Source organism: Acipenser ruthenus, chromosome 37 (genome assembly GCF_902713425.1).
Source record: "Acipenser ruthenus chromosome 37, fAciRut3.2 maternal haplotype, whole genome shotgun sequence".
Classification (NCBI taxonomy): Eukaryota; Metazoa; Chordata; class Actinopteri; order Acipenseriformes; family Acipenseridae; genus Acipenser; species Acipenser ruthenus.
Window position 1 is genome coordinate 7,621,142 of NC_081225.1, and position 25,461 is coordinate 7,646,602.

At 36.6% G+C, this 25,461-nt stretch overlaps 1 protein-coding gene across 7 annotated transcripts in view; it reads right to left on the bottom strand.

Annotated features, from left to right (window-relative positions):
• Positions 1-25,461, bottom strand: part of LOC117397959 (histone-lysine N-methyltransferase NSD3) — a 42,532-nt gene that overhangs the window by 6,732 nt on the left and 10,339 nt on the right. For 3 of the 7 annotated variants that reach the window (XM_059008741.1, XM_059008742.1, XM_059008743.1), the window contains 18 exons: positions 23,902-24,022; positions 23,306-23,406; positions 22,763-22,808; positions 21,637-21,702; positions 20,789-20,919; positions 20,247-20,372; positions 19,987-20,113; positions 16,673-16,870; positions 16,137-16,316; positions 13,177-13,326; positions 10,542-10,698; positions 6,764-6,966; positions 6,315-6,427; positions 5,798-6,067; positions 5,182-5,298; positions 4,537-4,678; positions 4,082-4,188; positions 825-1,029 (listed from right to left, as the gene is read on the bottom strand). In XM_059008741.1, the coding sequence (XP_058864724.1) occupies positions 825-1,029; positions 4,082-4,188; positions 4,537-4,678; positions 5,182-5,298; positions 5,798-6,067; positions 6,315-6,427; positions 6,764-6,966; positions 10,542-10,698; positions 13,177-13,326; positions 16,137-16,316; positions 16,673-16,870; positions 19,987-20,113; positions 20,247-20,372; positions 20,789-20,919; positions 21,637-21,702; positions 22,763-22,808; positions 23,306-23,406; positions 23,902-24,022 (2,560 nt within the window). The remainder of the gene's footprint in view (positions 1-824; positions 1,030-4,081; positions 4,189-4,536; positions 4,679-5,181; positions 5,299-5,797; positions 6,068-6,314; positions 6,428-6,763; positions 6,967-10,541; positions 10,699-13,176; positions 13,327-16,136; positions 16,317-16,672; positions 16,871-19,986; positions 20,114-20,246; positions 20,373-20,788; positions 20,920-21,636; positions 21,703-22,762; positions 22,809-23,305; positions 23,407-23,901; positions 24,023-25,461) is intronic. The other 4 variants (XM_059008745.1, XM_059008744.1, XM_059008746.1 and 1 more) reach the window with 4 other exon arrangements.

Here is a 25,461-nt window from a genome sequence, read left to right on the forward strand (position 1 = left end):
AAGTCACTTAACCTCCTTGTGCTCCGTCTTTCGGGTGAGACATAATTGTAAGTGACTCTGCAGCTGATGCATAGTTCACACACCCCAGTCTCTGTAAGTCGCCTTGGATAAAGGCATCTGCTAAATAAATAATAATTATAATAATAATTATGAAGGCTCTAGTCAAAATGTTTGTCTACTACATCAGACATCCAGCTGCTCATTTTTGTGCTGTTACAGGGAACATATTTGTCCCCTCAGCTCTTAATCCCATAGAGCCCTTTATCACCTGCAGACTAGTCAGGTGCCTGGTTTTCTGATTTATGCAAATGACACTCAGTAAAATATATGTAATCTACATTTGTGGATTTAAAAAATATACATCCCCTTCAAATCACTGTGTGAACAAATGTACCATGTTAAGTTCCTATCTACGTATCTATTTTATGGATATGTTTTTTTTTTCTCAAAGTTATGGCAGGGCAGCTTCTCAAACTCCATACAGTTCACACACATGATTTTAAAACGCCTTAAAAATATTAAATAAAAAAATGTGTGACCGAAGGGCATATACAGGGTGAGCCATAAGTCAAGAATCAGATGCATCAATATTGATTGACCATTTCTTTCAGCTGTGAAATACAAGCAGAGAAAGGAATTCTGATCATTTTGATGTGTGATGCTGACAGTTAACAGGGTGCGGACGTCCGATTTAACAGAACATCCTAATCAGCACAACATATGATAGGAGAGTCCTGACTTATGGGACCACGCAGAATATTGATTTCAGAGGATCTTTATGCCCCAAGCATTGAGTAAATAACACAGTGGATTGGGTAACATACCATATGGAGGCTTGGTCAGGTTAAGGCATAGGAGGTGGTAAGCTTTCGAGCAGTCCTTCTTGTCACACATCACCAGCTCCCCTCCATCCCCACAGCGGAAACAGAAATACTCGTGCGTCTGCTTGGTATCAGGCTTGATTTTACGCTTCTTTGCTTTCAGTTTGGCGTTCTTCGCTTTCTCCTCTTTTTCAATCACAACTGCACTCTGATAAACCAAAAAAAAACAACTCACTATTAGAGACCTAAAGAAAAAACGGTGACAATAAAGACAAAAGTCAATCTTAAAAGTATTTAAAAAGCAATCGATATTGTTAACACGCTGGAAATCTTGATCACATTTTTATTGTTTTTTGCAATAAAGGGTTCACAAAAAAATCACCCTTAAAGTATATACAGTGCCTTGCATAAGTATTCACCCCCCTTGGACTTTTCCACATTTTGTAGTTTTACAACCTGGAATTAAAATGGATTTAATTAGGATTTTTTGTCACTGATCTACACAAAAGAGTCCATAATGTCGAAGTGGGAAAAAAAATCTACATATTTTTCAAAATTACTTACAAATAAAAAACTGAAAAGTCTTGATTGCATAAGTATTCACCCCCCTTGCTGTGACACCCCTAAATAAGCTCTGGTGCAACCAATTGCCTTCAGAAGTCACATAATTAGTTGAACGGAGGACACCTGTGTGCAATTAAAGTGTCACATGATCTCAGATTAAATACACCTGTTTCTGGAAGGCCCTAGAGTTTGTTAGAGAGCATATCTAAACAAACAGCATCATGAAGACCAAGGAGTTATCAAAACAAGTCCAGGATAAAGTTCTGGAGAAGCACCAATCAGGGTTGGGTTATAAAAAAATATCCCAAACTTTGAACATCCCCCGGAGCATCGTTAAATCCATTATTAAAAAATGGAAAGAATATGGCACAACCGCGACTATGCCTAGAGAAGGCCGTCCACCAGAACTCAGTGACCAGGTAAGGAGGGCATTAGTCAGAGAAGCAACCAAGAGGCCAATGGTAACTCTGAAGGAGCTGTAGAGATCCACAGCTGAGATGGGAGAAACCGTCCATGGGACAACTATAACCCGGACGCTCCACAAAGCTGGGCATTATGGAAGAGTGGAGAGAAGAAAGCCATTACTGAAAAAAACCATATCAAATCCCGTTTGGATTTTGCCAAAAGGCATGTGGGAGACACAGCAAACATGTGGAAAAAGGTTCTCTGGTCTGATGAGACCAAAATTGAACTTTTTGGCCTTAGCACAAAACGCTATGTGTGGCACAAAGCCAACACTGCTCATCACCCTGAGAACACCATCCCCACGGTGAAGCATGGTGGTGGCAGCATCATGTTATGGGGATGCTTTTCATCGGCAGGGACTGGGAAACTGGTCAGGATTGAGGGCAAGATGGATGGAGCCAAATACAGGGAAATTCTAGAGGAAAACCTGTTTCAGTCTGCAAGAGACCTGGGACTGGGGCGGAGGTTCACCTTCCAGCAGGACAATGACCCTAAACACACAGCCAAAGCTATACTGGAGTGGTTTAAAAACAAGAACCTGAATGTCTTAGAATGGCCCAGTCAAAGCCCAGACCTCAATCCAATTGAGAATCTGTGGCAAGACTTGAAAATTGCTGTTCACCAACGGTCCCCATCCAACTTGACAGAGCTTGAGCAATTTTGCCAAGAAGAATGGGCAAAAATTGCAGGATCCAGATGTGCAAAGCTGGTAGAGACTTACCCAAAAAGACTCACAGCTGTAATTGCTGCCAAAGGTGCTTCTACCAAGTATTGACTCAGGGGGGTGAATACTTATGCAACCAACAAATGTCTTTTTTTTTGTTTAATTAACTTTTGTGTCACAATAAAAAATATTTTGCACCTTCAAAGTGTTAAGTATGTTGTGTAAATCAAATTGTAAAAATCCCAATTAAATCCATTTTAATTCCAGGTTGTAACACTACAAAATGTGGAAAAGTCCAAGGGGGGTGAATGTTTTTTTATTTATTAAATACCTTGGCCTCTTTCCCAATTGCATCTAACTCAGGTAATTAAATAATTACTGTATCTTCAATTATCAAGCCCTGAGGCAGCCCTATTATGGAGCTTTTCATTTCTACTAAAGCCAAAACTACTGCCCCCTTTTGTAAGGGATTGTAATGGTTAAGTCATTAGCCAATTTTTTTTTTTTTTTTTTTTTTGCGAATTATGCAAAACTGTACCTCTCTTTACTGTATAGAGTTATTTTTTTAAATATATAATAGGCTGATGCAAAACGAGATTCTTAAAGTAGAAACACTTTTAAAAAATTGCTTTTATATAATACGATCCCAAACTCTCCTAATTATGCATGTTTAAATAGTTTTCTAAACATAAAATGCTTTCCTTTAAGAGTTTTGCCATGAACAGACGGGTATGTTAATTAATATAAAACCACAGAAACGTTGAGTATGTAAATAGTTTTATAATCAATATCAAAAGTAAATAAATTTACTCCAAGACAGGTACGTTGTGAATATAAATAAATAAAATAAGGCCAACCGATAGCAAGGTATGAAGCCTGTGTACAAAACATTGAAGTCTGGTCTAGACCACCCACGCATTTAGTTACAAACTCCCTAAGTGTATACATATTGTGGAAGGTTCAAACGTAGTTTAAACCAATCCTTTTAAAAGTGTAACGCGACCTGATTGATTAAACGAGTGCATGTTGTATTAAGTTATTAGTTCTGTAATTCAAAATAATTTAATGTAGTAAAATAATACAAATCTTTGAGAACACCTCCCTATGAAGTTCAAATGAATCAGTCCAATGCACACGGGACAGGAACTGAGCAGGGGAAGAAATTGAAACCTATCTACAGAATATACATTTTGTGCGTTCGCTTCACCTGCTGTCTACACTCCGTCGGGGCCTGGTGTGCACTGCCTCAAAAAAAAACAAAAAAACAATATACCCCCCCCCCCCCCCCTCCCAATATTCTTATCGTCATTAAAAAATACCGGTATCCACGATGATACCGGTATAACGGCCAACCCTACTTACTATATATTATAAGTATAGACACAAACACACACACAAAGCACCGGGATTAATATAGATTTAAAAACAGCAGTGGTATTTAGATAATTAAAACAGACCCCCATTATTAGGTCACTGTGTGAATGCTGAATTATGTATACCCTGTTGTAAGTGAGACGTTGCATGTGCAAATTCATACTGGCTAGTCCATGCAAATCCGTTGGCTTACCTTAGGTCGCACACCCAAAAATCCACTGCAATTATCAGAACCACAGTGGCATGTAGTCCTTCCGTTCCCCAAACAGTCCAAGTTGTAATTGAATGTTAACTCTGTGTCTAAAAAACATATATATACACACATAGAAATGTCAATCTTGGTCCTATAGCATGTGTATTTCAGCACACAAACAGTGATATCTAGCGGTGTAAAAACTCAGGACTTTGCATCAGCCACTGGACTATGAAAGAGGTTTCTCATGTAAATGCATTTTGCATATTTTTTTCCACAGTAATTAGCAAGACCACCCAGCCTTATGTGGGGTCTAGGGCTGCAGACACCATTTTTGGAGATGATTGCCAGACCAATGGGACTGGGGGTTGATAAGACAATGTTCTTGTGGAAGGTGCTAGGGTAAAGCAATTGATCCTAAGTACTACTAATTACAAGTGGATCCAATTCCTTACCAGGATCAATGTCACAAAGAGCAAAAAGTCCCACTCTAACATCCCCGTTTACTGTCCATTTCTGCGTCTCACAGTTCGGGTTACAGCTGTGGTTCATAAAACGAGAGTAGTTTCCTTTGGGCCCAGCATCAATAACACGATCCTAAACACAGACAATCAATCAATCGCACATACCTTATTGCTAACATATTATGCAACATAAAAAGCTGATTTATAGCAAAAGATATGGAGAATGGAAGATGTTATTATGATTATAAAAAACAATACCCACACTAAAGGCATTTCCCTGCACTGAATTATTTGTTACATATAAAATAATCAAAACATATAAAAAGTACCACTTCCCCTCCCAGATGAATTCCAGTATTAGATAGGAGGTACATTTAAATCGATATCAGACAGGTAATAATCAACCATAAATTGATGCATTGGCAACACTATTATTCAGAAGCATGAAACTAAATAAATAAACAAATAAACTAAATATCGTTGCATCTCTATAGATCTCTTATGTTGTTAAACCACCAAAACGCAGCACCCAGTCTAACAATAATTTAGTTCTTCGGCGGTTCTGATAAGCCGGTTTGATTGCATTATTAAAACAGTGACAGGATTTAGTACAGATGAAAACAACCCAATCCATACCTTGGTAAGTGTCAGCATGTAGAAGTTGGTAGCGTGGTTCTCGTGAGCGTGTTTGATACGCTGCCTGCATTCCTCTGAATCAATCAGCTCACCAACATACTCACACACAAACTCACCCTGGGAGGGGAAAAAACAACAGAAAACAGTATTTTGAGAAGGAAGGGAGCAGAATGGCACCACCATCATTTGCTACTATTAAAAACAGACACACAATAAAAAAGTTTGTCTGGCCAATTAATACTTGTATGCAATCACAGACTCATGCTTAAAATAGGTGATAATTAAGGTTTTAAAATCCTCATATTGGCAACTAATATTAAAATCGTTGGACCCCCCCCTTCTGTTTGGTCCTTTGTGTATTTTATATATCATTTCACTTCATTAGTTTTTTTTTTTTTAATTAACTCCAGTGGTCTAATCAATAAGACCACGTGAACCTACAGAACAGGTACCAGCAATTTATAGCATTGTTTTTGAAATACCAATTAAAAAAAAAAGGAGGAAACAAAGATTTTCTTTAACCCTAAAATAAAATAAAACTAAACAGCAACTCTCAAATGCAACAAAAACAGACTAAAGCCCACATACGGCCATCGTCGGTCAATCTTTCAGTTACCTTTTTGAGTTCAGTTCTGGCTTTGAGCCCCCAGCCCCGGCCCTCAGTCTTGATGACCTCGGTCTCTGGGTAGAGGCGCTGGCTGAAGCGCTGGTTCTGGCACAGCTCTGCGGCGGGGCACACCTGCGGGTGGCACTCGTACTGCAGCATTCTGTTCAGACACTGCGAGTCAAGCCCGCACGGGTTCTCATCTGTGGGTTTGCAGTTACACCTTGGGATCTCAGACAGGTCAGCCATGTAGATCTGAACCTTCCCAAACGGCTTGTTGGACTAAGAAAGGACACACGGACACAGATGTTAGAGCACCCCGATACAACTCAGTGAATATTTAGGAAATAAGTATCATGAGGCAATGTTGTATTATCTATGCAGTAAGGAGCAGTTTCGGCGGAATGCCAAATGACAAATATTAAATTTACTCCTCCTTGGTACCAGGGATCACATATATGGAGATATCTTGCACCCTCACCTCCTGCACAATCTCTGCGCAATCGCTACTCAGTTTGTCAGCACTAACCTTGATGACCTTGTATGGCGGAGGCTTCCTAGAGTTTCTCTCCATCTCCAGCGCTTCCTTGCTTTCTCTTTGTGCCTTTAACTCCTGGAATCTCTTAGCTGCTTCTTCGAGGGCTGGGGATGGGAGAAAAAGGTCAAGCTTTGAAAAACACAAGATAAAGAGCGACTCCTTTACCAAACCCTGACCCTTTTTATATATGTGGAATTGTAAAATGCTCAGGTTTGCCTATTTTAAAATATTTTGTTTAGCTGTTCAAACATAATACACAATGTAAGGAAAATGTTGTTGAATATATATCTATTTATATATGGGCATCTATATTCAAATTAAAATGAAAAAAGCATAAAACACAGAAATAGGTACCATGCCATTAGAAACCAAAAAAAAAAAAAAAAGTTTTATGTTCTCAAACACATGCTTTCTTTACACTGGAAGATGTCTAATCTCACCTTTTTTGAAAGTCTTGTTAATACTAATTTGGCCATCAGCAAAGCTCTTGTCCCCCTCGACATAAGGAAACACCCTGCCCTGGTTAATCCAATAGTAATCATGAGATCCAAAGAAGAACACAGGAAAGTCACCAATCTCATGCTTCAGAGTCTGGATATTAAATGGTACTAATCGGGGATTGCAGATCTCCGCAGGCCACCACCTGAACAAAAACATTAAGAAACAACAACATATGCACACAGTTAATATGTAGGGTGGGCTGCTCTTAATTGAATTATTATTTAATTATTTAGCAGATGCTTTTATCGAAAGTGAATTACAGAAATTAAACAAAATATATAAAATACTAAAATTAAAAATGGTTTCTTAGAAGGAAAAATAAAGTAGAAAAAGAAAGATGCAGAAATGGCAGATGAAAAGACATAGCAGATATATAAAAGCAAATGAAGAATTATAAAACATTTAAAATACACAACTAACTAACTAACAAATAAAATAACACAACCCATAACACAGAAACACCCCAGGAAAAACAGCCAGTGTCCTTTCCCGATGTTCTTACACGATTGTCGCTACACCGGCAGGGAAGATTATTATTATTTATTTCTTAGCAGACGCCCTTATCCAGGGCGACTTACAATCGTAAGCAAATACATTAAGTGTTACAATACAAGTAATACAATAAGAGCAAGAAATACAATAACTTTTGTTCAAGCAAAGTACAAGTGTGACAAAACACAATTCAATAATACAGCAGATAATAGTGATAGTTACATCAGGATATGATGAATCCGAAGCAATCCTTAAAATCGGGAGGCAGCAAAAACAGGTGTGTGATGGACGCAGGTGAAAACAACAAAGTCCAGTGATGTGCAAAACAAAAAAACCCCACTCTTTTTACCACTTGTTACTACAGCCCCAAAACAGCCAGTGTCCTTTCTCGATGTTCTTACAATCTCACATGGTTCAGAGAGCAGGCAATGCTACAGCTATGGCCACAGGTTTTGCATCACCCTATAGAACTAATTTTGCTTCATGAAGTCGCATGAAACCTGGTGAATAACATTACGTTAACATATTGAATTACTTACCGCTTTGGTAAGAAGTTTCCCCATATACTTCTAAGATGAAATGCTTTAATACTATTATGGCTTCGGGTAGACTTTTTTTTTTTAGTTTCTTTGATTACATGATGTTCAATAAAATATCTAAATTTGCAGAGTGGTCTGGAACCAGTAATGTTGTTGAAGCTGACATTCGAGAAGCTGCTTGATGAGATTCTGGGATCAATAAGCTACTAACAACTAAACGAGCAAGATGGGCTGAATGGCCTCCTCTCGTTTGCAAACTTTCTTATGTTCCTTTAGCCAAATTGATAAGTCCAAGCTTTAGAAGGAAGCAAGCTCAAATCCTGAGATGCTCAATACATAGTTGCACTAACTGACTCCTGACAGAAGTAGTAACTCACAATTTTCTTTTTGTTAAAACGCTGCCGGCACTAGATGGCCACAAGAAACCTTGTCTTGATGTGGCCATTTAAAGTGGATTGGAATCAAACTCAGTGCAGTGCAATAATGTTAGTGTTATGACATTGTACAGATGTAAATGTTTGTTACTAATCATAAATGACGGGAGTTTACAGGCCTATTATTTAGAGTTGTTACATATCCCTGTAAGATAAAGACTGCATGGGCCCCCTCAATTCGGTCTTATTCGAAGGCGCCGGGGGAGGTGGGGATCGTATTTTGGCCCCCTTACTTCTCACCAGGTATGCTAGAAATGTGTTTGCTGTGGGAGGACTTTTTATCGACGGATATTTCTTGATTTAATATTTTGTGGGGAAAGCCATTTTTTGGTAACATAAGCCAGACAGTTCTCAACACCAGTTGAATTAGCTTTACCTTCACATGCTTTATATTTAAAATATTCACTTTATAATAAAAATGGGCTTTCTGCAGTGTACATGGCAGCATACACACTACCACTCAAACTGCTGTTTTGGCTGCGCGCAGTATAGATGCAGATCCACGCAGCAAGAGGCTGTACATGTGAGCGGGAAGTTTTACTTTCTCCTTGTAGTGAAGTGGATGTTTATATATCAGGTGATAAAAACAGCTACGAAAAAAGTTGGTACGTTTTTTTCTTAATATGTACTTGTATATATAATTAACAATTACAGCGACTATCAATATCATTCAAACCAATGCTTGTTTCATCATTCATTTGCACATAATACTTGTTAGGGTTAGAATTCACAGAATCACACAGAGTTACCAGACTTCTCAGGAAAACTGGGTATGGCACAGTTGTCAGTCTCTAATTTGTCCCGGTCAAAAACAGTAAAACTGTGAAATCGTCCCGACTTTGCTATTGTATTCACGTTTCTTTAGAAGTACAAAAAACGGTAGCAGTGTGCTCAGCAAGGTAATAGCGGAATAACTTAATACATTGTGTTAGCTCCATTCTGATATAAAATAAAACAATTTTATGGATTTTTTGTTCAATAATTGTGATTATGGGTTCATTAATTCATATTCTGTTTAACTTCCTGGACCATGTTTTATTTTTAGTTTATAATCTAATTTTGATTTTTATTTTATCTTGGTAGTGCTACCAGTTAATTGTGTCTTGATTAACACACCCATTTTTATATATGATTTTATATTTATACACACACGACATGTGGCATTCTTACTTCATTTTAATAAATACAGTACGAGTCCAGTAGTTTCCAATTCAAGTTTGCATCGTTGATATTACACAATATTAGTCAGAAAATAACTATGAAGACTAATTTGAGATAAAGGTCTTGCTGAATTTTCAGGAGAATTTTCAACATTAAGCTCAATCATTCTAACAACATGAAAGTAAGTGTCCTATGTTAGCCAGATAAAATGTAGACAATTCATTCAACTACACAAGAAAATAATAGCAATGCATTCAAAATACAGGAATCGTAATACTTCAAACCACCTTTCTAAGTAACGTTATTATACTTTCAATCTTCAGTCAAATTGCTTCTCTTTTTGACACTTGGCTATCACTGATTATTTGTGTTTGCAAACTGAGGGTGGCTGATTTTTATTCATGCATTTTTATCAGTTTATTGCAATATTGCCAACCTGAAAGACCTAAGATGGTATTAACACTGAAAAGAGTACTATTTAACAACCTAACATGAAAATACATGTTTAAAGTATAATATGTTATTTTCAATTTAATAAAGCTAGCTATATCTATCTATCTATATTACATTACATATGTGTTGACTCACTGTTCCCTAAAAATAAAAATAAAGCAAACATGACAAATATGTTGATTTTCTATTAATAGCGTTCCTGTGTGTCCTGGAATACTGCGATTTACTTTGCGAGTTTGTATATACTTGTGAAATGTGAGAGGAAATCACTGATTAGACACGTTAGGCTCACATTTTAGCCCCCCCTCCCTACTTTTTGTCCCATATTTCAAGCACTGTGCCTGTAACTAATAAACAAACATCTACTCAGAACAGCTGTAAAAACCTAATGGCAAATCAGCAGACCAAAATGAAGTCCAGATTTAAAAGTGGTTTGATTTATGAGAAGGAAAAAAAAAGTCATTCAAGAAAATGCTCAACGCTGAAATCATTTACATCCAATTATAACACAGTACACATTACTGTCCATATAAAGCTATAAAGTTAATTCTATGACTGATGTATCACTGAAACCCCCTTGAAGGAATTACAGCCTTATTATGTACAGTTATTTCTTATGTGAAGTTGCTGTACCTCACCTGTAGTTGCCCAGTTTGACCCAGACAATCTGCTTGTAATGAGGCTTCTTCCCTATTGTGCATTCATTACAGAACCAGATTCCATCAGGCATCTCTATACTTAAACACTCTGGGTGGAACGAAGCAGGGCAGGACTCACAGCACAGCAGTCTTCCGCCTTCACATAGAGAAAGAAAGATGTTTCAATAGTGCAGTTACAAGAAGAAACAATGCAATTGACTTTTGCATAGAAGTTAGCAATATTGTTATTTAAAAAAAAAAAAAAAAAACACACAAAAAAACAAACACACAATTGATTTCGTGCAGAAACAAGGATATAACAATGCAGAATAATTGCAAATAAATATAATTCTTTGCAATTTCAAAGCCTGTAATATGGCAGTTTTATACTGTCATCTGATCAACCTGCACCGTGTTGGTCAGGTGGCAAACAAAATATTTTATAAATATGCTTTATGACTACTCTGCAGCAGTCACTAAACAATATTTTGATGTCGTATAGATGCCCAGAGCTTAAAAAAAAATAAAAATTAAAGAACATTGGATTTTTTTTTTTTTTTTTCTGAGAAGCCAAATTGCAATTTAGATTTCTGGACACCTTTTTTTCTAATATGTCAAAACATTTTCAAGCATTAAAAGTAAGGCTGTATTTTTCCCCCGTTTATCACAGATTTCCCAATTTCTTTCATACATCGTGAAATAGGCTACCGATTTTCAGAATGTGAAATGATGTAAAATAAGCAATTTTTTACCGTGAAAAAAATACAGCCCTACTTATGAGCTTAGTTTAAGATGACAATTCAGTTTGACTTGCAATAAAAGAGCTCTCAAAACACAACATTTTGAAGATGCTGTATATCAGAATGCACTTAAAAGGCAGAATTTATAAAGTACAGTTTTGATTTTGTTGAATTTTGGGTGGTGGTGGCTTGACCAGGATCAGCCTTTTCACTGCTCTTTGTAACTGATACTGTGAACATGTTTTTTCTCTCTGCTCCTATTCTCTTGGTACTTTATGAGTAATGAAACTTTATTCACAGTATGGAAGTTACAAAAAAAAGCAATCTTAAAATATGAAAATTTCAAACAGGAATACAAATTCCACACATTTTTTTATTTATTAAAAAATGTAATTTAGAGGCATTCATCTTTAAATGCAATCTGGCTGGCTCTAGATTTGAAAGCTGATTCATGACAGAAGCTGTCTAAGTCAGATCTTCAAGATTTAGACTCTGAACTGAACTTCAGCCATGAGATCTGACAGATTTACATTAGTAAAAATGTACTTATCTGCATTTTTATCCAATACAACAAACTGAATTAACAACACATTTTATTACTATAAGTGTCTATATTTCCTCAGAAATTAGTACTAGATTAAGCATATATTTTTTAGAATTAAAATTTACCATTTAAAGTAACATTTCTATTACATTTATACTGTATTTACCAGTATATATACACTGATAGATAGACATACAATATAATACAGTCCCATTTCAAGGATGAATACATTTTATGCTTCTTAATTTAGAGGAAATATAGACCCAGTCTTTAAAACACTGAAAAACAAAAGCACATTGGTACATTAAGCAAAAAAATTAATACAAATCAATCAATCAATAAATCAATCAACTCATAAAAATTGGATTAAGCGCTAAGCAGAACAGGTCACTTTTGCAGCAAGCACATTTTGCTTTAAGCCAAGCAAATTCAGGGCTCAAAATAACCTGGTATTTAGTTCAGTTTAACACACACAATCTCTCCTCTTTTTATAACTTTTAGAAAGCAGCATCCCAGCACTGAGAGTCAACTAGCCTCAAACCAATTCTTAGTTAAAACAAGGACTAAGCATCTTGTTATTCACAGTCATTAGCTCAAAATTGCATTTAGTTTCCAAGGACAATGGTCAAATTGCTACAAATTCTAAAAGACAACGTCTGTAACTAGGATGAGGTGGTCACATTAAGATATGATTAGGTAAAATGTTATTTTTTCCATATTTTAAAAATCAGGCATTCCGATCATCGATATTACATTTTCCAATAGATGTGCAAATATCTGTTGAGGGTATTAAACAATTTTTTTTTCTCTAAAGAAAATCCACTTCACTTATCAAGACGACAACTACCATAGTGGGAGCATCCACATGCAACTCAAAGTAACAAAAGCGTTACAGTGGAAGTGCATTATTAAGGCTGAAATAAGTACAGACCAATGTAGGAATTTAACATTACAATACGTGTGGCAAGACATACATGCATTAAAACACCCATTCCTAATACAACTGGAAAATCAACTTCCACCCAATGCTACATTTCCTTTGTGAGAACAACAAATGCCACCACCACCATAATAGTCACCGCAAAAATTCTGTTCAGCATCTTATAACAGATTCAAAACCAGTATCTGCAAACCAACTTGTGCCTCGCAAAATCACCACCCAGCTTTCTTGTTCCACATGAAACGGTTATTTTAAGCCCAGTTTTATTTAGCGTTTTAGCATTAAAAAAGCAGATTTTTTCAATTGTTGAAACAACAAAAGCAACAGATTTGCTAGCCATACAGCTTCCACGAGTGGAAAGAAAAGCACAGACACACACACAGAAAAATAACAAAGAAACAGTTTGGTTACCTTTCCCACAATTCTTTTTGGTAGCTGACGAAGAGGAAGGAATCATAGGTAATTTCATCAACTCAGCACGATTTGACTCAGTCAGAAGGTAGTGCGACTTATAGGCATAAGAACTTAATATGTGGTCAGAATGGTCCTGCACTAATAGCCCTATATATAAAACAAACAGGGAAAATGATGAGTTGCAATGAAACTACCCATGATTCCAGAAAACAAAAAAAAAAAAGACAAAACTATTAACATGTGTAAACGTGAGGGAAAAAAAAAAACAACGGTAACTGACAGTACTCTGAAAGGAACAGATAACTCCAAAAAGTAAACAGTAAACCAGTTGTATTTGGGTTTAGAAATCAAAATGGAAAGAAGTGATTTTCATTTAAAAATTAGCTGGGAATTTAAAAATCACACACTCCAGTAAAAACACCTCCTAATTGAAGGAAACAAAAGTGGTCCACTTTTTCAAAACGCCTAAATTGTCATAATCATTTAAATAACTAGATCATTAAAATAAATACATAAATTACTGCAATTTTTCCTGGTGTCTGTTTTATCATTTGAATATATTTTAAGACAGTTCTCAAATAGTAATCAACTTTACAGAACACAGCTTAAAAAGAGCAAGTAACTTCTGTGTGCTACTGTATGCATCCACTGTGATTTAGATTCACATATTAAATTGGGGGTGTTAATAGTTTACGTTGCGCGTCAGTCAATAGATTTGGTGTGGCAGTGAAACCACTTTGGGAATTATCCCCCACTTGTAAGCTTTTGGACAATTTATCCTCCAAGTATTAAAAGGAAAGAGAAAAGCAAAACTTTGGGACAACTGTCCTATGCAACACATCAAATGTTACTAACAGATTAGGATACCCCTTCATTTAAAAACACTCACTAGTACTCGAACAGAAGCATTTTTGACTAATTCCATGTTGTTTTGGTACTATGGGATTAGGACAGTAGGCATTCATGTGTTTGTTTAATTTGGGGAACAGGCCAATAAGGAGCGTTTTGCAGCATACAGAAAAACCTCATTATTAAGAACAAAAAAAGAAAACTGTAAATTTGTACTCAACACTTTGAAAATACAAATAAGGCTTTCTATAATTCTTTCTAATAAGGTTATATTTGACTGGACAGACACAGAAAAGAGCACATAGTATTAGAGCATCTGAACAAATCAGTTTTTTGTTAATTTTTATCCACAAAGAAGTAAAAAACATACAAAAGTTTAATATGTGGGGGGACGGGGAGGGGAGACCAAATTCTATATTTAAAGGCTTAAGCCATGTAGGTGATTTTGCATTATTTGATTAATTTTCTTTTTCTTTTTTAAATTGAATATTTTGAATTTCATTATGCACAGAATCAATGCATTGCACTATGGTAAATATCAGCATTCAGGACATGTGCCTGCAATAAAACATTTTCTACTGGAAAATAAAATGTAAATATTTTTTTAAAACACAGATTTTAGTAGCCAAACTGATCTGAAGGTTTGGGAAGCTTGTAATAGTACATGAAATTCAATACGAGCGAGTGAAGAGATTTGAATCAGGTGCAGTTGCTAATTCTGTGCCTGAATCGTACAATGGTGTGCACTATGCATTTCCAATTACATCAAAGCAGGCATCTCCATTTGCTTTCCAGTTATAAATGGTACAGTTTCATTCTCGCTTTGTTACCATAACGGAAACATTAACTTCACACAATCTAATAGTGCTGTTGTGCTTCCCAGTTAATGCAGACGTAATGATGCGATTTGCAGTTTGCTGCCCAGAAGCAAAAACAACCAAACAGCAGCAACAAATGCAAACCCAGCATGAAGGATCATTATAATGCACATTGTGAGCTGCAAGACGTGCATCATGTTTCACTACACTGTCCACTAACAAACCAGTAGGTTAAACATTCACCTTGTTAAGGGAGTTAATTTCCAGTAAGACATCAGGAAAAGCAGAAGATATTTTCAGATGCATTCTGTAGGGGTCTATTCAATGTATCTACAATGGTGGCAGATGTAAACACTGCCACTGCTTAAATCATTAAAGCAGATTATTTTTAAAGTAAGTAAAATGTAGCTGCGTTTAGATCCGCAGTTGTTTAAAATCATTTGCGTATACCCCATAGTGTAAATGTCAGATAACTGACAAACTTATTTCTCTCATTCAATAAAGTCATAGTACAAGAGGCAAGGAAAGGCTAAAGAAATGGTTTCCCATTCCGTTTTTCAACTTGTTAATAGTCATAGACTAATACTATACATTACAACATTTTATGTCGTGCTGGATGAAGCTACCTACATCTACAGAACTAACACTGCAAAATCCAATTTACTAAGCTTTTATGAAAGAATTTCAAAATGGAACACAAGAACTAAATAACCTAGATGTCCATTTAAAGGGGTAATCAACAGTAACAGGTTTTAAAACACATTATCTAGCGTAATATTCTCACATCCAAAATTGTTTTGCTCTGCATCTTTTTTTTCTATGCTTTATTTGAAAGTTGAATCCAGTAAAGCCCATCTATCTTGCTATAACACCAAGTTTGATATTGGTACAATTACCTCCCTACATTCACTTTTTTGTGCAACAGGTATTTTTTGTTTAACACATCAATTCCTATTTGCAGCATGGAAGGCTCAGGTGGTGTCTTAATGCCTGTAACACTAGAAAGTGAACACCATCAAACCTGCGATGGAAATAAGTCTGGAAAACAAAAGCAGCAGCTGCAAAACAATAATAGACTTGTGAGAATGAAACAAAAACATCTTGAGAGTGCATAGATAGGGTTACTTTTGTTGCTTGGAAGGAGCAAGCAAAAACAGCGCACCCAAATCAGAGCTTCTCCACAGCCCCTCAAGCTTACTGCATTAGCAGCAGTGGCACAACAGTGAAAGGGAAGCCTCTCAAAGGATTTCCAATTGTAAAAAGATAGTAAAATCCAAGACTCAAGCTTACCTCTGGCACAGACGAAACACCAGCCTACGTTTACAGGCGAGGATATGTGTGCGTTCTTTTTGGAGCTTGAATGGTTGCTACATACAATAATGTGCGGGGTGATGACCACACTGCCAGCGGCAATGCAGCCATCTCCTGTATGATAGGCAATGGGGCACCGGATACACCTCATCATGCGACCTGGGAGGGGGTGCAAGAGGAATTGAAACTTCAGGCAGTAAATGGGAGGAATAAATAACACACACAAATAAGCACAAAAAGGATAACTGCATCACTAAAAATGTTTAAAGAATGCATTTCCTTGGGGGAGGATTAAAAAAACAATGAAAAAAAAATAAAAAAAATTCATTTATTGAACCCTTTATTAACAGCACTAAAGATACAATTGTGGAATCATGTTTGTAATAGAGCATACAATTAAATTTATAGGTGTATTAGGGGTTGCCGCTGTATAGATAATTAAAAGTAGAGTCCAATATCCTTTTCACCAAAATAACGTATTTGAACAATTTAGTCATCAGAATAAACTCTATTACCTTTCGTTGCTTTGTGCAGGTCTCGTTCTAAAGAGCAGGTGGCGCAGCTGTGCTGTGGACAGCGGAACCCCTTGGACTCGAAGATGGACATGGAGTGTTTGCGGACGCAGGCCTCGTGGTAGAACCGACCACAGCCATTTACTGAGCAGCGCTTCACGTCGGGACTAGACACTTTACAAGAGAAGCATGTGTGAGCACCTAGGGGGGAAAAAACTGAACATCACTCTCTCTATATAGCTTTATAAATCATTTGTTATCATTTTTTGTTCCAACCACCCCCTAAAAGGTTAATTAGAAAAGTTCCACATACAAACATGGTTTCCATTCTGTATTCACTTCAGTCACTGCAAGCAGAATTGTACCATGTTAAAATGTCCTATCTATGTTATATTGTACAGTGCATATACCAGAATTCACAGGACAACTTCAAGTACCCTATAGAGCTCATATAAACAAGGCTTTGGTTAATTAACTGGTTCATTCTGGTATTGCCTACTAGTACTATATTAAAGTGGCACTGCGGTCCAGCGTACTTTAAAAGTTAGTAGTATTCTGGAAGATATATAGAAATTATTCGTTGTGGACATACCTGTATTCTTTTTTGTGGTCCTTTATGGTCATTTTATATGAATGTCTGTTTAACACTATACATTCTAATTATACATCAGGGTTAGAAACTAATGCTTGCCTGTGGTGAATTAAAACTAATGAAGACTAGTTGATGTCTGTGTCTCAGTAGTCCTGTGGGTGAGTGCTTAAAAAAAAAAAAAAAAAAAAAAAAAAAAAAAAAAAAAAGTGTACAGAAACTCACGTGCATAGGCTTGCGTTTAATAAATGCAGGAAGTCAATTTTCTAACGGGGTGTAGCAGTGAACAAACAAACATTCATAATGCTTACAACAGTCACTCAGAACTGAAACCTCCCTTCATCTCCCCTTGTTATGCCAAATTTTGCATCATTTTGAGATGTGAATGCGTCAGTATTGTCATTGAATTTTGCCCGTGTGATTACTTACGCTATTAATTTATTGCCGTGGTTTAACTGTGAACTTGTGGTATAAACAATTTACTTTTTAGACATCAAAAATATCCTTGACGCAACATTTAACCAAATCAGAGAGTTGAAGGGGCGGGTTTTCTGTGTTAAGCACTTCGAGAGGCTAAAACGTTAAAAATGACTTCTAAAAAAATAACCAATTATTTTCAAAGCTAAAACAGTGACAATGAATGCAGGAGGTCAAAATAAGCCGGTGATCAGCGCAGTCCACCGCCTAATACTATATTTGCACCGGCTACTTTATTAAAATAAATATTACGATTATTTTTGGATATTATCATTCAGTCCATTATTTGTCGTATTATTGTACTGTAAGGTGACATTGTACATAATAGCTATACATATATACCAAAAAAAATGTACCCAGGTGCTTGTGAGAGATATTGGGGGTTCATGTATAGAGACGGTATGCCTTTAAGAAGAAAGGCATGAAGGGATATCAGCTGAACACTTGTCAGCTGACACAAATGCTTAAGTGCAGAGGTGCTGGATCATTACACTCTGGTTTCATGCAACAGTTATGATGGTGACCAAACATGTGAGTACTGTTGTGTACAAAAAAAAAAAGGTTAAAATAAAATAGCGAAAAACAAAAATAGGACGTGCATTAACAAAATGCTCTGAAAACTTAAAGAAAACAATTGAAATGAAGCAATAAGCTCAATATTAAGCTAAAAAGGAAGTGAAAAGGTTACCGCTTTTTTTTTGTGAACTCACTCCATTAAACCTACGTTCTCTTTCCCCAGTCAAATCGTAGAGTGCCTAAATAAGCACGATAATTTACCATAACAAAAAACAGTAATGAAAAAGAAAATGTAGAACATAAAAAGAGCAACCAGATATATTCAATGAAAGACAACACATTATTCAAATTCTATTATATATTTAAGGTAAGGCAAGTTGATTTTTCTGTTAAAAGTGCTCCCAGCTATAATGTTCTGCTGCCCGGCTGTACAGAATTCCTGGGGAGAACCCTGTGTCAGTCATTTGTCTGACCCTGTAGTCTGGCCGGGCGCCTGTGGGCTTGCCTGTAAACTGCCCGAGAGCTGCGTTGACCTCTGACGCTGTAGCTCTTGGGTGGCTGCATGGGGAGTCCGCAGTGTGAAAAAAGCGGTCGGCTGACGGCACACGCTCCGGAGGACAGCGTGTGTTCGTCTTCGCCCTCCCGAGTCAGCGCAAGGGTTGTTAGCGGTGAGCTGAGCTTCAAATAATAATTGGCCATTCCAAATTGGGAGAAAATAATAAAAACAACAATTGGCAATGACTAAATTTATTAAAAAAAAACCCCAAAAAAAACAACTATGATTTGCAAACACAAGGAATATGACATAGAAAAGAGGCAGTGCACTATAAGTAACCTGGCTTTCACAATTTGATTGGCTGCAGTAAATCTACGCCTTCAGAAGATGTACTGCAAGGTTTGTGTCTAGTATGACAAAAGCCAGAGTGGCACATTTGTGACAGGGTCGTCTACCTTTAAGTCGATTTTAAAGCGCATGAAAAATCAAGTAATCATTATAACTGTGTGAGACTGATGAAGGCAAAGACTGCCAAACAAGGCACATCAAAAGCGTAACAATTACTACACCCCATAAACACCTCTGTGATTTTAAAGCTAGAAGTGCTTTTTAGAACAGCTCACGCCCTTGCAAAGCATGCCTGACCATATTCTGATTTTGAACGGATGCGTGACCTGGATGAGGCAAAAGGATTAAATGTGGGGAAAACCTATAGAAATTCTAAACAGCCACTGGAGTGTATACATGCTATTGCAAGGACCCAGCATCCAGCCCAGTTAACCAGAATGGCAACTGCTAAATATTTGTCGGTTATCTCAGACGGTTCTACAGATAGTTCCATTACTGAGGCAGTGATATGCTACATGAAGTATGCTGTCCACACAGACTTTATTCGGGTTCGGAATGTGGGGAAGGCAGATGCAGAAATCCAATCAATATATCTAGGAATGAGCATTAATATTCATTGTATTTTTTTTTTTTTCTTTCTTCATACAATAAAAAAAAAAAAAAAAAATCTAAATTTATAAGTGCTCATTTTTTAGGAAAGATAAATGTAAGCATAATAATTTAGGGACCCCCAACAGCTGTTGTTGATTCCGACTCAGGAACTTCACATAAGGACTAGCAAGTTTCAAAAGGTACTAGTCCTATATATATATATTTCACAGATCCATTTTAATGTCATGTCTTATTGTCTCTCTCCAGAGATTTTGTGTAGCATGCAGAGATCATCTTTACCTTTTTTACATTCCATGCATGTAAATTTCCCTTCAGACAGTGTACTCAGTCCCAAGCATTCTAAATGGAATAGTCTGCAGCAATCTCCTTCACATGAAATAAGGGAGTCACCAAAGACTTCACAGATCTGACAGAGGAAAAAAAAAGAAAAAGAAAAAACAAGGGAATTGTTTAGAAAGAATACAAAACTGGCTCGCTTGGAACAGCTGAAAACAAGCGCCACTTTTTTCTACTTTATTTTTTTTTTAAATTGGTCTTACCTGACAGACAGTGTCCTTTCTGGAAGTGCTTGTACCCTGTCTTGATAAACTGGAATCCACAGACTGGGCATCAGAGGCATCTGCATCAGCAGCGGCAGGGCTATCAGACTGCTTCCCAAAACCAACCTATAATAAAGCATTCAAAAATAAATGAACACTATTGAAAATGCATTTAAAAGCAAGCTGTTGAATGACTTTGCAATTGATCTCTGAATAGCAAGTACGGGAATAGTGTAAATGCTTAATACGGTCAGCAATTGTTTAAACAGTGGTCAAAAATACAGAGAATTAAGGTGTAAAGCAGAGTGACAAAGTTTAGAACATAGAGCTGCATGTAACCTTTAATAAAATTGGTCGATTAATCTATTGATCACTGCTTAGGTGTTTGGACCTGCTATTCTATTCAAGAGAAACACAAACCGGTGCAATCAAAAATACTACTTTAACACTTAATATATACAAATAAAGAGATTTAACATAACAATGGAAAAGCTCCTTCCTACAATTCAAAGACTCAACACCACCTTCAGTTGCTCACCCACCTGTGAGTCATTTAGTCCTCTTGAATCAGAGTCAGATGTGTCTCTGTACTGGGAGCTAGCCATTTCCACATCAGTAGAAGCCCGACTTCGTTTCTTTAGAGGTTTGCAAGAATCTGAAATCTCACTAGCACCTAAAACAATAACCAAGCAAAGAAGACCTGTAAAATCAGTCAATCGCATTTTCTCTATGCACAACAAATCTCTACTCTCAGCTTCCAGAGCTACTGTTATAAATAAGAATAGGCTGTAATTTGTTGAAACACTATTACATTTTGCTTACCTGAAAAAGGGACTTTCCGCTACAGCAGATGCTAAACTGAATGCAACGAATATCCAGCTGGTAATGTCTTTACTAAGTCTGTTGAATAAACTCTAAAATGACTTCATTTTATTCTGTTCTTGTCAGTTTTGTAAAATATAAAATATGACTACATATATATATATAAATTATAATGTTACACTCAATCGGAGATTTCTGACATTGACCGAAAAAAATAACCATTTCGCGATTTGAACATGACCAAAATTAAAAAAGAACTAAATGAAATGTTTTTTCGGTGTTTGAGTAAATTATTTTGCTCAAATTGCGAAGTGTAAAATACAGACTAAGAAAAGACTGAAGCAGAAGACAAAAACATCTGCATCGGTCTTTGTATGAAGCGATTTAAACAAATTGCGAAGTGGAAAATGACACATCAACAAAGAGTGAATAGGAGAAAATAGAAAGTGCCAAGCTATTTACACATTGCGAAATGAACAGGAAAACAACAAAACATAAAAGCAAAACAGTTTCTTCAGTCTTTGTGCAGTTGTGTTAATATTTGTTTATTAGGAGACTTAAGACTTACCTTTGTTAATGCCTTGACAGTTCCTGTGGACATTTTGAAAATGCTGCTGCATCGATCCCCAGGGTCCTAGCGTTTTACAAAACATTGCAGCCATAAATGCTTTATTCTTTACAATGAAATATCGTTCACGTGTTTTGTAATGTGTAGCTCGTAATTGCAAGAACTGCACAGACAATAACTAGCAGTATAGCCAATATAGCCTACTGTATAGTCTATTGCACAGTATATAGCCTACTGTATAGCATATTGCACATTAATAGCCTAGTGTGTAGCCTATCGATTACCTTTTTTCCCCTTGCCTGCGTAGCCTACTGTAGCCAATACTGTATGCACTTTTTTTTTTTTTTAATTTACAGTATAAACCCATTTTATTTTCAATTTCGTGTTACCTTCTTACAGAGTTTTGGTTGTAAGCCTATAGAATGACTTCAGAAACATTTTGTGCAGAAGTAAAAGCAGCGCTGAAGGTATAGACCCTTTGCCAGCCGACAAATGCAATGGCATAGGCTACAAGAAGACATTAGCTGTACCCAAATGTAGACAAAAAAGTGCACTGCATGCAGGTATGTGATTTAGGACAACACTTTTGCTTCTCTGATAACAAGTTGTGCTGTTGTGATTGCAAACACCATTTCCTTTATGTATTTATGTTACCTTGTTTCAATTATATCAGTGATGCAGTTATGTCCATTTCTTTATCCACATTGTATAGTAGCCTATGCTTTTACATGCTTTGTATGACTATAGGCTGCATAATCACATTTATTTGGAGCGATGCAGCTTTCTATTTTCTCCTATTCGCTCTTTGTTGGTGTGTCATTTTCTAATTCGCAATTTGTTTAAATCGCTTCATACAAAGACTGATGCAGATGTTTTTGTCTTCTGCTTCGATCTTTTCTTAGCCTGTATTTTACACTTCGCAATCTGAGCAAAATTATTTACACGAACACCGAAAAAACATTCCATGCCATCTCTGCTTCTCTAGTCTCATGGCCCTGCAGTGATTTATAATTTTTGCATCAGTAAATCAACATTGGTCTACAAGTTCAGATTTTCAAGGTTACACCTTGTCTCAGTGAAGCTAACCTCAACAGCTGCCAGTTAAATAAAAAAATATACAAAATACCTTTTTGTGATCCAGTTTTCACTGTTGTTTGGGGGACAGTTTCTGCCTACAGGGAAAATGTAGAATTAGTAAAGTAATAAAAAAATAAAACAGTTAAGAATCTATTTTTATGTTGGATCACGTTTGCTACTATAATAATGGTGATCACGTAATTTTCAAATTATATGAAATTAAAATAGACAATATACTGTGCAGCAGCAGTGTGGAGTAGTGGTTAGGGCTCTGGACTCTTGACCGGAGGGTTGTGGGTTCAATCCCAGGTGGGGGACACTGCTGCTGTACCCTTGAGCAAGGTACTTTACCTAGATTGCTCCAGTAAAAACGCAACTGTATAAATGGGTAATTGTATGTAAAAATAATGTGTAAAAAATAATGTAATTGTATGTAAAAATAATGTGATATCCTGTAACAATTGTAAGTCACCCTGGATAAGGGCATCTGCTAAGAAATAATAATATTATACTCTGAAATGCACATCACAACTCAGTTAAAAAGAATGGTACGGATTGACAGAGCAGAGTAGTACAAGTTGATGTGATTTACCTGTTCTTTTTTGACCTTTTTCTTTGGCACTGGTTCTGTAGATTTTTCTGACTCAGAGCGACTTCGCACTGATCTCCTCTGTGACTTCCTTTCTAAGGAACCTGGAGGCACATCAGAAATTACTGCAGTCAGCTACATCTTATTAATGTCCATTAAAATCAAAACGAGGGATTCAAGCTGCTCCCAATGACACTGATTTGAAGACATAAAATCTAGTTAATCTTGTATTTATGTCCTTCTCAAATAAAAGCACCATGCTGAATGAGGGAGGTAATGTGGATGCTTGCAGACAAGGCACTTGGGTAAATAGCTTAACAATTCTACAGCAAGGTAGGTTGGTAACATACCCAACGCCCTGCCTGCCAGGGATATTCTAGCTACCACATTACAGGTGTCGGTATCGTGAACCAGTAAATCAACATGACCTACCACAACACGTAGAATGGCAGCATAACAAAACCCATGCAGACAAAACCAGACAAGTACTTCCCAAGATATTGCCTTCAAATAAATGATGGAATTGGTGTTGATTTTTTGTAGCAAGAAAAAAACTAAAATATATATTTAAAAGGTTTCAAGAATGGAAATGGGATTACCTGACAGTGCTTCTGTAATTGCAGGATGTTGTACTGTTGCTTGGTCGTTCCTTCTGCTTGCTGGTGAAATTACAAGCTTCTCTTGTTCCTTCAAACTCGTCTCAGGTTTATTACTTGCTCCCTATATAAGGTGTAAAATGATTCTGTAACAGCTGGCACTGTGGCTGAGCAACACACTGTTCACCAATTCATTATATAACCCAGATTGTCTCAAGTCAATCCGGTTTCAAGAAGAGCAATCATTACCCAACAATAGATGCCCTCAAAAAGTAACGTGTATTAGAATACTGAAATCTTGAAAAAATGTCAATACATCTTTTTTATTTTTAAATCAGTTTATAATAGCCTTTGCAGCATGTATACCTGCAATCTGATCATTTCTGTTAAGTGCCCCCGCACTCATCGTAAAACGTTAGTTATTGTGGTCAATTATCTGTGGTAATGATTGGATTTAATGGCTTAATACTACAAGTACTTTGTGCATGACCTTTAACCATGTACAAATGTCTTATACTTAGGGGTCTACTTAAATCACGGTAAATTTACGTATTTTTATCAGGTAGGTTGCAGAATAAAATTAGGATTTCACAGACATTTTGCTGACCTGTTTAAACATTAAATAAACCTAAGCAGACAGTATTTCAGAACACTATAAAGCCTAAAAATAGTGGTACTTTTACAGATACAAAGGTATCTGGCATACTTTAATAAAGGCAATAATTGCAGCATGTTCATTGTCATGTTATTTGTCCCATCCAATAATTTATTTTATTAGTAGAGTCAAAACAAAGAAAACATGGCTATTCGGGTCTAAAATTCCAACTGCGAAAAAGTAAGCAGCAGGTTGAAGCGAGGTGGCTGTGCTGGATCGTTGTAGTACTGATTTAACTTGCCGACAGGAATACTTCTTGTCTGCGCTGACTTTCCAGTTTGGTTTCTGAAAGCTGTTTATTTTATGTTATGTTCAGCAGCCTTTGGTTTAATGTGTGATTCTGAAGCTAAATAAACGACTGATCATATTTTCTCCAAAGACACATTAAGATATGCAAAACAATTACCTCTATCTGTATGTAAATTTCTTTTGGAAATATCTTGACACGACCAATCATCGAAATATACTTTGCTTTTTTTCCTTTGTCATCCATTTCTACTATTTTACCGCCAATGCTGAAAACTAGATTTTAGCAACCTAAATCAAAACAACACAGCACTGACTTTGTCCCACCCCCTACTGTACAGTACAGGTCACAGAAAAGCAGTACAGACACACTGATAGGCTGATTAAAACATTGTTATCATTTGAATGTTATTTCTGGACATTTTTTGTTATTATGATACGTAGTTTGTGTTGCTTGCGTTGTGCAGTAGTTAATTTAAACAAGGTTTCTTTTTTTTCCCCTCTCCGTACTTGTTCGGTATGCATTGGCCACTAAAAGAGGTGAATTTTGCGGTGACCCCTCAATTTCACGTTTTCTGCGAAATTGCAATTTAGGTAGACCCCTACTTATACTACATGATGCCACAAACATATGTGGGTTAACCACAGATGTTACATATATG